The following is a 12,521-nucleotide window of genomic DNA, read 5'->3' on the forward strand; positions in this document are numbered from 1 at the left end:
CAATGACGAAATCCTCTTAACTTTTCTGAGGCTCAGTCAGTTTAGATCACCTGTAAAATGGAGAGATTCCTTGTCCCATTACTTGCTGTGAAGACTAAAAAGATCTGGCATTCCAGAAATAGTACATACTATTACAATTAATGGTAAGGGTATTACAGCTATTATTATTGTTATTAAGCACTAGACATTGTGCTAAGTGCTTATACCCTTTATCTCATTTAATCCTTCCCAGGGCCCTGTAAAGGAAGCATTCTTAGCCCCATCGTTAAGACAGGAGAAGGCTCAGAGAGGTCCAGTGACTTGCCCAAGGTTACACAGCTGACAAATGGCTGAAAGTAGAATGTGAACCCAGCTCAGCTTGTTCCCACAACGCTCTCAAATGCCCACTCATAAATTGCCCGTCAGTATAAGGACTTTGCATTATAATTAAAATCATTATTTTTTTTATTTGACACCTACATTGCTAAATTATGTCCAACTTTCCCACATCAGTGGCCTTACTCTGTTGTAAATACGTGGGTAGGTTAAAAGTGGCTTTAGCAGGGAGAAAATGAAAATGGATTAGACTGTGGTTTTTCTAACTAGGAGTCAGAAGGAATCAATCATCCCTTGATCTTTCCTGTATTGTCTAAAAAAAAAGATGAAATAAGTGTGGCTCTTCAGACCTTCCAAAATCTTCAAGCCTCGGTCTCTATCTGCACTTGGTCATCTAGATAACAGCATGGGGGCGTCAGTTCGTAGAGGCCTTTCCCAGAGGTCTAGCTCACTCTGTCTTGGTCACACCTGTATGGAAATCCTTTGCTTTTAACACAAAGGTCTATCTGGCTCCCAGTATTTGTTCTTAAAGCCCATTGCTAAGGTTTTTCATTATTTTTCCTCTGTTATTTCTATGTTTCACTTGCAAGTGTTATTTAAGAGTTTGGGGTAGTTTCAAGGAAAAAAGTATTGGGTTGTGGGCATCCCCCATAACTATAGTTGATATTTTACATTAATTCTTATGAAAATAATTCACTATCTTAATTTTCTTTTCACTCTAAGAATGTAATTCTTAATTTTTTTATTTATTGATTTTAGAGAGAAAGAGAGGAAGGGAGAGAGAGGGAAACAGAAACATCAATTTGGTGTTCCGCTAATTTATGCATTCATTTATGCATTTGATCCCCTGACTAGGGATCAAACCCACAACCTTGGGGTATCTGGACGATGCTCTAATCAACTGAGCTACCCGGCCAGGGCAAGAATGTAATTCTTGATGAATCCATAAGACCCTGATAAATGGAGGCCTTATACCTTATCATGAACTCTCCACTTCGCCATCTCCACTATTTCCTGTAAGCAAACCTTTCCCAAGCTCTACTTGGGCTGTGTAGATGTACAAATGGGCATAGACACACAGGTGGTGGTGTGGCATCTCCCCCCCCCCCCAGTAACTTTCCTGTTTGGGGGTGGGGGTTTTTGTTTGTTTGTTAGTTTTTGGTCATTTTTTTGCCCTGGAAACTGAATTAAACATATTTGCCAGAACATTCATTAAGTGAACACTAGAGCTCCAACTGAAAGACTTAAATGTTGGGGTTTTCACAGAGACCCCCAAGCTTCCTGGACTTTCAATTTAAAAAAAAAAAAAAAGGAAAATACTTCCTCCCTTCGTTAACTCTGACACACTCTGAAAAGGTAAGTCAGCTAGGAAATGTAGCCCCAAGATTAAAATAGAAAAGTCTGACACGAGGAATGAGAACAAGGGGCCACCTTATGCTGTGGCCAGCCGAGGCACTCAAACATTTCGTCAGCAGGACTGCAGCCAGCCTTCCCAGCTCACTTTTATAAAGCTGGCCCCTGGCATTCCAGAGCAAGATGTGGCTGTGCAGTCTACTTGTCCCTTAGCTACTTCAGAGGAGCTGGCAAAGTGGCCACCAGACTTGCGCAGGAGCCATGGCAAAGAGTGGACTTGTAATTTACGTCCTGGTTATCACCTTACTCCTGGACCAGACCGCCAGCCACACGTCCAAATTCAAAGCCAGGAAGCACAGCAAACGCCGAGTGAAAGGTAACGGGGGTTCTCAGTCCAGCAAAATACTAGGCTCGCTCGGGGTGGGGAGGGGCTGGACCATGTTCACTTCTAAACTCCTCCAGGGGACGGTCCCTGGTGACAGCACCGTGTCATCATATGGGTATGGCATTTCATGGGACTGAGGGACCTTTTAATTTTCTGGAGAGTTTGATATTTAAAAGAGTCATGTAATAAGGTGGGGTTTTTTTTTGCAGGGAGGAAAAAAGCTCTTGTAATGTAAAAAAAATTTCTATATTGTATATCCTTTATCAGGTGGGGTTAGAGATGTAGAATGTTTTTCAGAGGGAGTCACCCAGATATGTGGACATCTGGTATTATGAGTGAGGAGTCAGGGAGAACATATTGATTACAGAGTACACTGTTTCACTCAGAGATTATATAACTCTATTCAAAGATAATTGTGAGATAAGTATAATCTTATTAAATGTATAGTAGAGGATAGAACTATTGGTAATTGTGACTTCCATTTTGTCACTGGTTACCATGTATATATATTTTCATATCCCTTGTAATACAAGGAGAGTCTATACTATATATTTAAACTTTTTCATGTCACTGAGAAATTGAACCTCTCTTTAACTTAAACATATTTTAACTAGCAGTCATTTAATGTTTGGAGACATTTTAATGCAAAACTAAATCTACGAGCAATCTTACATTTTGGGTGGCTTGAATTAGGTTAAGAGGTAAAAAATAAATGCTGCAAAGAACACAGGTGATGGCAACTTATTTGCCACATGCTGAAACCAAAGCAAGAGGGAAAACCCGGGCAATGTTTTATCTCATCCTCTGAGTCGTTTTGTTATCAGGATATGTTAAGGTAAATATTATGACACTATTTCCTTATCAACTGCCCTTCATTAATAACAAAACGCACAAAAAATACCAAGAAGGTTAGTCTTGATTTGACACCACACAGATGGCTGGTGTGTAGAAAGGGAGCTTGTCTTGTGTTTTGATGATTATAAAGTGCGCTTTTCTAGGGGAATTTATTTATACAATTTAAGTCTGATGCAAGGTTTCTTAAGTGGAATCTTTTTTCCTTATAAAAATTATACTGCCCTGTTACTTTATTTAATGAAAGACTGAAATATTTCCCATGCTCAGGTAAAGTATATTGCAGATGATGAGGGCAGGGAAGGAGGAGAGAAGGTCCTGGGTGATGTGGCACAGTTTGGTGGCCAGGATTTCACCACTAATGGGAGGGAGTGGCACAGTGGTGATTGCCCAATAGGGATGTGGGGAGGGGCACGAATATATTAATGTGTAGTGTGCCGGGTGGCTATTTCTGAAGAGATTGCAGTTCAGGGCACAGAGAGCTCACACACTCACACACACATGTGTACACACACACACTTTTTTCTTCTTCTTTTTTTTACTGACTGGGTACACATCTTAATATTATCCTCTCAAAGCAGTGCTTGCTAGTTTTGGCCATTCGGTCCCAAACAACAGATGCTACAGTATGTGAAGTGGTAAGCCTAGACTTGCAGGACAGTTCTCTCCCCACCCTCTCACACACTGAAAGTATTTTAACTACCTGCAAATAACAGTATATGAAATCAAAATGAAAGACATTTTTCCTCTCCCAAATCTCTCCACAGAATTACCCACTATTAACTGTTGGGAGCTAATATTCCCAGTTTTTTAAATGCACAATTAATAATTGATACTTTTAACAAAATAAGAATTAGCAATACAAAGTGTCTGGAAGGCAAACTAATTCCATCTGTTAAATTTTGGGTGGCTATCAATGCATGGCATACCTCAGTCCTTTTAACAGCTGCATAATATTCCACTGTGTACGGGTCACGACTCATTTAATCTTGGTAAACTTTTGTGAGGTTTTCAATCCACTCTGTTTAATTCAGTGCCTCAGTGAACTGTTCTGTACACATATAGAGATGTTCGCTGACTTACGATGGAGTTACATCCTGATAAACCCATCATAAATTGAAAATATCCTAAGTTGAGAATGCAATTAATACACCTAACCTACCAAATATTATAACTTAGCCTAAACTACCTTAAATGTGCTCATAATACAATATTTTAAAAAGTGCTGGCAACACAATATATACTACAGAATATGGGTTCTTTACTCAAGGCTGACTGGGAGCTATGGCTCTCTGCCTCTGCCCAGCATTATGAAAGAGAATGGTACCAAATAACACTCGCCCAGGAAAAGATCAACATTCAAAATTTGAAGTACAGTTTCTACTGAGAGCATATGGTTTTCACACCATTATAAAGTCAAAAAGCCGTAAATTAAACCATCCTGTCAGGGACCGTCTATATGTATATTGATCCCCACGCTAGGATGTTACGATACATTTCTAGAAGCCAAATTTCAGGTTAATCACACTCTCTAATTGTCTCCCAAAATAACAGCATCAATCTATGATCTATCTTTAGTGTCTAAGCCTGTCCATCTCCACACCTTTTTTTTAAAAAAACGTATTTTTAAAATTTATTTCAGAGAGGAAGGGAGAGGGGGAGAGAGAGATAGAAATGTCAATGAGGAGAGAGAGTCATTGATTGGTTGCCTCCTGCTGGGGATCAAGCCCGGAACCTGGGCATGGGCCCTGACTGGGAATCGAACAGTGATCTCCTGGATCACAGGGCAATGCTCAACCGCTGAGCCCCTCCCCGCCAGGCCATCTCCACACATCTTGACCACCCAACATTGCACCATCAGGTTAAGCCCTGCCAATCTAACCAAAAGAACAAAAAACTTTTTAAAAATTTGCACTTATTAGCTTGTTAATGAGGCTCAGGTATTTTTCACATGTTTACTGGTCATTTCTTCTGGGAATTATTTTTGTGTTATTTCTATACTGTACCTATTTTGGAGGACACATAATAAAATGAAAATAAGTCTTTTTTAAAAAAACACAAAACAAAACCTCAAAATGGTAATCGAGTGATTTAGCTCCAAACAAAAGATTTCTCTGGCATTACCTTCTAGGACTCAAAAAATTACGTGCTGCAGTAATGAATACTATTTTTACAGTAAAATAGTTGTTCCCTGCATTAATTGTAGACAAAACACATTCACATTTGTCACAGAGAAGATAGATGCAGAAGCCAAGCCACCTGGATAATGACTCCCATACTGATCTCCCAGGGGCCTAATATTAATTCTTATGTCTTTATGTTAATTACAGTGTTTACAGCTTCTCTGTGGCCGTCATCTATTTAAGTAGAATGGAGCAGGAAGCTGAGAGGGATGGGGAATGACATTTATAGAGTTGACAACTTGTAACTTGCAAGAAAGTCTTCAGGTCTTTGCAAGCCTGGCGCCCAACAGCCAATGGTTTTGCACTCTTGAATATATTTATTTTGGATTGAATGGTCCTGTTGAGGAAATCCTTGGGCTATTTGTATTTCTGAGCTAAGCTACTGGATGCTTTGAGAATTGACTAGCAGTATCAAGTGAAACAGACATGGGAGCCACCCCTGGGTGCCCCAGAAGGCATTTTCCTAACCTACATGTGGAAATACCTGGCTTGCAAAACACATGTTCAAGGGGATGGTGAATTAGCATGTTTGGATTTGGGGGCTGTCTCGAAAAACCCAGCACAAAGCATAGATTCTCTATATGGCATGCCCACAAGGAGGCATCTGGGGACAGCTCTGATCAAGCTTTAATTATCTTCTCTCTCTGAGACCATATGTTAGGGACCGAGCAGGTGAAGGCAATCACTGTGCAGGAGCAGATGGGAGGGATGGGAAGAGAAGAGAAATTGAGTCAGTGGGAATCAAATCCTGAACTGGTACTTTACCAGCTGGCTGACCTTGCAAAGGTTAATTCGCCTGTCTGTGCCTCTATTTCTTCTTCTGTGAAATGGGGATAGTGATGGTTTCTATCTCACAGGTATATTGAAATAATTAAGCTCTTGGTGCACAGGGTATGGTGGCTTTTAACACTTTTTATTTTTATTATGATTTATTACGAGTTCTGCCTTTGAAGAGCTCAAAACTGTTAATCTCTAAGACAGTCCCCGTCAGTCCTGGAATTTTGTTGATTCGTTCAACAAACATCATGAGTACCTATTATGTGCTAAGTATTTTGTTAAACATCAGGATTGTCCCGAATAACCAGACAGGTAAAATTACACAAAATAATTATAGGTTGGAGAAAGTGCTTTGAAGAAAAATAAAGGCTCAAAGAAAGAGATTAATCAGAGAGGGATGCTAATGGGAGAGGATAATTTAAAAAGTTTTCTCAGAAGAAGAGATGTTTAAACCCAGTAAAGAGATGGGTAAGAGTGTTCCTGGCAGAAGGAACCCAAAGGAAAGGGTCCTGAAATGAGACAGCTTGCTGTGGAACGCAACTGAAAGTCAGGGAGTTTGAAGCCTGAGGGAGGGAAAGTCCCATGGGAAGGGGCTGGAGAGATAGATGGGGAGCACTTCTAGTATTATCGCCCCCACCAAACTCCTATGAATCTTCCCAGACAACTTATTTTTGTGCTTTACTTTTCACGTACACTAGGCTCCATTTCATCAAAACCACCCTTCTTAGGCTCTGGATTCCAAAGCTTTATTTTATTTTGTTTTATTTTCATATTATTTTAATCGTATGCTTTTTATTTCTCCTACACCACCCCACCCTAAAATATCCCCAGAAAAGGATGGGGATCTAAAGACTCAAGTTGAAAAGCTCTGGAGAGAAGTCAATGCCCTGAAGGAAATACAGGCCCTGCAGACAGGTAAGACCCCATCTCATGGGTGCTTTGTCTCAAAGGAGATGGGGCAGGGAGGGAGAGGGAAAGGTGCGCAATTGCGATTTGCCAGCAATTCAAAAACCATAGCTAGAGTGCATGTGGAGTTCTAGGTGACATCTTCTTAAAAGAGATACTGACAAGCCAGAAGTGCCCAGGAGAAAGGATCTGAAAGTCAGGAGACGATTGATTTGGGAAATCAGTTTGATTTTCCACCCCCTTCTCTATATATGGGTGGTATAGAAATAAAAATAGGCATTTCAATAATACATTTTAAGTCTGTTCATCATTCTCTTATAGGCAATGAAACAGAATTGAAGTATTAACTATCTTAAATAATTAGCATTTATTAGATGTTTACGAAGCACTCATTGGGACATCTGCTGAGATTCGACTAAACACAGGGTCACAGGACTCAGGCCACATACATCAAATGCACATGGAAGGACACTGGTTAGAACCACAGCTTGCCAACAGAAGGCAGTATTTGGTGGTCCTTTCTTTCTGGAGCAGAGCTCTCCGCAGCTTTTACTCATTATAAGGAGCTACTGACCGAGGCTCCCAGGGATGAGAACATGAAAGCTACACTGGGTGGTTCAGGAACAGCCCTGCTTGCGAAGCTCACCCCCCCAGGAACCAATACTCTCATAGCAACTCAAAAGAAGAGCGTCGAGGGTCCCACAATAGACCTGCCCAATTATAAGAGTTACAGCCTTCATGGAAGACTGAAGTTATGGCTTTCAACCAAGTACTTATAACTCCCAGGCCATCAATGTTACCCATTCAAGGTCATTTTTTACCATAAGCAAGCTGCCTAGTAACACTGGTAATATATTCCCATTATCAGGTTTCCAGGGAAACAGAATCAGAAAGTTTAGAGAAGGTCAAATGTGCATGCAGAAGGGGAAAGAGTTTTGTTAATGCTTTATCTACATTAACATGTTAATCAATCTCTTTTAATTTATGAGATACATGCCATTATGATTATCCTCATTTTACAGATGAGGAAACTGAGGCACAGAGAAATTGAATAATTTGTCCAAGGTGTACAAAGCTAGTAAATGTCAGAGCCCGATTCTCCAATGCTTTGCCCTAAACCATCTTTATGTTTGGTTTATCCTAGATAACCTAAACAATATTAGCAGGGCTGAGTTATCTGCATAAGAAAAAGACCGTCTCTCCATATGCAAATCAGGCTTTTGTTTTTGTTTTTAATAATTATGAAATATCATTACAGTTCCAAAAGTCCCAAGGAAATTTAACAATACACTAATATAATATACACTAACAATATAACAAGCATGTGTATATCAAAGCAGCATGAGGTTAAAGGCCATGTTTTAAGGGAGGGATGGACCTGGGTGTGTGTAATTGTAATCTTACATGCTAAGTTATATTCTTACATGATAAGTTGTTGCAAGTAACAACTTCTCTAAGCCTCAATATCCTGATGATGAGAGTAATAAAATCCCACCTCATGGAACTGTTGTGATTATTATGTGAGTTTATTTATGTAAAATGCTTGGCCCAATGTCCAACACATACAAAATCTCCAGCAAATAAATGTTCACTCAGCATCACCATCACATAGCATTCATTCCACAAATATGTATTGCTATTTGCCAGGTTCAGTCCTGGATCTATTCCACTCAAAAAAGCATCTTAATATGTCAAATTTCACATCTTTACAGTCTGTCTTCGAGGCACAAAAGTTCACAAGAAATGCTACCTTGCTTCGGAAGGCTCGAAGCACTTCCATGAAGCCAATGAAGACTGCATTTCCAAGGGAGGGACCCTGGTTATCCCCAGAAACTCGGATGAAATCAACGCCCTTCGAGACTATGGGAAAAGGAGCCTGCCGGGTGTCAATGACTTTTGGTTGGGCATCAATGACCTGGTCACGGAAGGCAGGTTTGTTGATGTCAATGGAATTGCCATCTCCTTCCTCAACTGGGACCGAGCACAGCCTAATGGTGGCAAGCGGGAAAACTGTGCCCTGTTCTCCCAGTCAGCTCAGGGCAAATGGAGTGATGAGGTCTGTCGTAGCAGCAAGAGGTACATATGCGAGTTTATCATTCCTTAATAAGTCACTTTCAAACACGTCTTCCAAGCAAGATTGGTCGTGATTCATAGGCTGTTTCCCAAGAATAAGTTAAATTGTCCATAGGAATACAGGAGTCAGCCAATTTTGCTACCATATTTCATTGTGATTTTTTTCCCTCCTTGGGGCATGGGGGATCAGAAAATAATGATCCAGCTACGTACACGCACTGTTAAAGTGGCTTGTGCAAAAGGGGCTATAAAATCCTTCTTTCCTAGTCCCTCTCACTTGTATAGATGAAGTCTGTATTAAAAATTCAATAGCCAGAAAAGCAAGCTTCTCTTGACAATTTAGTATATATTTTGTTAATGAGAATTCTCTAAATCAGAGATTCTAGGTGCTATATAATCCCAAAACTTTTTAGTCTGATGCCCAATCTGTTCCATCCTAGTCATAGTGCCTTGTTAACCCATTACATCTTCTATGAGTTGCTTCATCTCCTGGTAGAACATACGTGTCTCAGATTCTCATTAACATTTTTCCTCAAGACCCCTTCCCCATACATACAATTTTTTTTTTTTTGGTAAAGTTCTCAATCAAGACCTGCACGGAAATGATAAGATAGAATATTTGGTCAATTTTCCCTTCCAGCATTACATTACCACTTCCAATGTGAATGGGTAACCTTAAGGCAGAACACAAGTAGCAGGTTGTATGAGAAATTGGAAAAAGGGAAATTTCTGCTTTTTCCTTGCTTTAGTATCCTACCCTCCTTTATGAAATTGTTAGTTTCTTTTTTTACATACTTTGTATACCAATAATCATATATTTAAGTCTATTAGGGGCAATCTATCTTTGGAGGTTGAAAATTGGATTTAAATAAAACTATTCTGGAGTCACAAGTCTATGCAATTTTTTATTCTGCCAAATGCTATTCCCATTTAGTCGTTTAACTAGATTGTGTAAAATAACTTCATTGCTTACTATGAAATTACAAAGTTTAGGGTTGGGAGAAATGGGCTTTTTAAAAGCAAACAATTTTAAGTTTATTCTGTTCTTCAAATGTCTTTTTTTCCCCCCCTTTAAATATTGAATGTGTTTTGTGAACAATTATCTTTCTCTGCAAACTTTAACTACACGTGCTTGGAATTCAGTTTTGGTTCTTTCCATTGTACAATAATAAAGCCTGAATTTTGATCAATCTGGATGTATTTGTATGTTGATTATAGTTTTTCAAACTATGTTGGTTTATATAAAATTTGACACAACTTGGGGTGGGAGAAATACCCTGGACATGATCAGACTCATGATTTACACGTACTAGGGAAATAATTTTACCTGACAATAAAGAGGAAAGGTCTGTGGGGAGGAGGGGAACTTTAAAAAGAAAATTGTATCTGCAATTTTTGGTTGATCCTGGCCAACTGTCTACTCCAATACAACCTTAATCTCCTTAAAGATTATTAATGAAATCGATACCATTGTAATTAGCTACTTGTTAATAATAGGAAAAGAACAAAAGGGAGGCCGGACATTATAAGCATGGCCATTTGGGCAGCTTCTCCAGGAAGCTGCAATTTCACACTCTCCAGGGAACCATCAGCCCATTCCCCACAGATTACTGGGAGAAGGGGTCCAACAAAGGGGAGGCGAACACATGCACAGTGAAATTGGGGTGACTAGGGAAAGTGACTGTCAGTCAAACCTGGGAACAAAGATCACTGGCCAGAATGGGCAGGGCCACTGTAAACCTGTGAAATTTTGGAAATACATAATCCCCCAAACAAAGGAGTTTGTTTTTCTTGTGGCTCTTGGCTCGTGGGCCCTTCTTGTCCCTGCTTCCTTGTGTTCACCTGTGTTTTCTCGAGCAATGTGGACCTGCAAACCCCACACACAATGAACTGGTTGACTACAGCTAGGAACACAAACCAAGCTAGCCGGATGTATTGGACTGTGGAGACGCAGAAGAGCAGCTCTGGACACTGGCTTTGACTCCAGCCTCTATTGAAGCCACAGCTACAATTCTTCCCTGGGGGCAGGAAGGAAATGGGACCTTGGACACTTGGAGGTTTGAGACCACAGAAAGAAAGCTTTCTACATCTCATCCTCCTGTGAGTCTCAGAAAATTATTTTCCTTGGAATATGGCAAGAAGCCCATTCCCATAAGCAACAGGTGGAAACATGGGCTCTCTCCACCGATAACACAATTAGTAGAGCAGGCATTAGTGGTAGGATATTCTCATCATATTCCAGGTACTGGGCTACATTTGGCATAATTATTAATCTCTAGAACAACTCTGGAAATTAGGTTCTAGAACAATTTTATTTCACAGAAGAATAAACTGAAGAACAGAGATATAATAACTTGCCCTGAGTCAAATGTCAGGGAGCGGTGGAGTTGTAACCAGAACCTAACAAGTTGCTCAGATCCTACACCCTTAGCACCTACCTATAGGGGAGCTATGACAAGGTCAAATTTGTTCAACTAGGCAATGGAAGTGGGCTCTAACCTGTTCTCCCAATTCCTTCATGGGGTAGCAATTTGGGCAAACAGCAGATCTTGATAAGGCATTCAGTCTGAGGCTGCTTCAAAAGGGCTGAATCAAGACAACCACGGCTCACACAAGTCAGTGTCAGTTTGGGTTTCTAGGAGATGGGGTTAAATAATATCATCTTCCCCAAGCACCCCAATCAGAAAGCTAAAGAGAAGCAGCTTAATTCAAAGAAATAGGTAAAATTTAGTGAGAGGAAATCCAGGTGAGTTAGCAAGACAATGAGCAGATGGATGGGAGATGCAGACTGGAAGGAGTGGATTAAGGGATTATTTGGCTGGCCCAGGGTCAAACTCAGGATCTTGACTTTATTATTTAGCCAATCAACCAAAGTCCACACCCACAAGATTCACTAACCTAGACTCCTTTTGGTCTCTTTTGCCTGTTGGGCATTCTTAAGGAAACAATTGGTCTTTAGGCAAGATTGATAAATGAGTCTTTACTCTTAGGCCAACTTTTCTGCCCCCACGAAAGCTACCTGGACTACAGTGTGGAGAAACATCCTGAAGCTTGGTGGAAAGAGTGCCAGGAGCAATTAGCAATGTTTCTCCCAAGTTCATAGTTGGGGGATTTCAACGTTTGTACCACGTAATTGTCATCTCTACTGTAAATACCTGGCTTTCGGCAGCTACCAGTTACGTTCAAAGCTCAACAAGTCTTACCAAGAAGCTGATTCTGACCTCTAAAGCAGTGTTTCTCAAACTTTTCTGTGCTTACAAATCACCTGGGAACCTCCTTAAATTGTAGATCCCATAGGTCTGGGTTGAGACCCCAGATTCTGCATTTGTAAAAGCTTCCAATGGAAGCCAACAGTACCAGACCACACATTACAGTCTGATAGCAAGGGCCTAAAGCTTTAGTTACTTGCCCAGAGACAGTCTTTGATGGATTCCAGCCATTTTGCTTCCCTTCAATTCAAAAGTCAAGGGCAGGCCCAGCCCGCATGGCTTAACAGTTGAGCATTGACCTAGGATCCAGGAAGTCGAGGTTCGATTCCCGGTCAGGGCACATGCGTCGGTTGTGGGCTCAATCCCCAGTGGGAGGCGTGCAGAAGGCAGCCGATCAATGACTCTCTCATCATTGATGTTTCTATCTTTCTCTCTCCTTCTACTTTCCTCTCTCTGAAATGAATAAAG

General features: G+C 40.5%; 1 protein-coding gene across 1 annotated transcript; it reads left to right on the forward strand.

The window, feature by feature from the left end:
• Window positions 1-1,841: 1,841 nt before the first annotated feature.
• Window positions 1,842-10,012, forward strand: CLEC3A (C-type lectin domain family 3 member A). The gene is made up of 3 exons (XM_081118231.1): window positions 1,842-2,044; window positions 6,697-6,780; window positions 8,484-10,012. The coding sequence occupies exons 1-3, from the start codon at window positions 1,930-1,932 to the stop codon at window positions 8,873-8,875; spliced, it is 591 nt and encodes a 196-aa protein (XP_080974357.1). The 5' UTR covers window positions 1,842-1,929; the 3' UTR covers window positions 8,876-10,012.
• The last annotated feature ends 2,509 nt before the right edge of the window (window positions 10,013-12,521 follow it).

This window comes from Miniopterus schreibersii (genome assembly GCF_964146895.1).
Source record: "Miniopterus schreibersii genome assembly, chromosome: 18".
NCBI classification, from domain to species: Eukaryota; Metazoa; Chordata; class Mammalia; order Chiroptera; family Miniopteridae; genus Miniopterus; species Miniopterus schreibersii.

Coding starts and splice junctions, on each gene's coding strand:
- CLEC3A (XM_081118231.1), top strand. CDS start 1,930: ATGGCAAAGAGTGGACTTGTAATTTACGTCCTGGTTATCACCTTACTC. Junction 2,045..6,696: donor CAGCAAACGCCGAGTGAAAG/GTAACGGGGGTT, acceptor AAATATCCCCAG/AAAAGGATGGGGATCTAAAG. Junction 6,781..8,483: donor AATACAGGCCCTGCAGACAG/GTAAGACCCCAT, acceptor ACATCTTTACAG/TCTGTCTTCGAGGCACAAAA.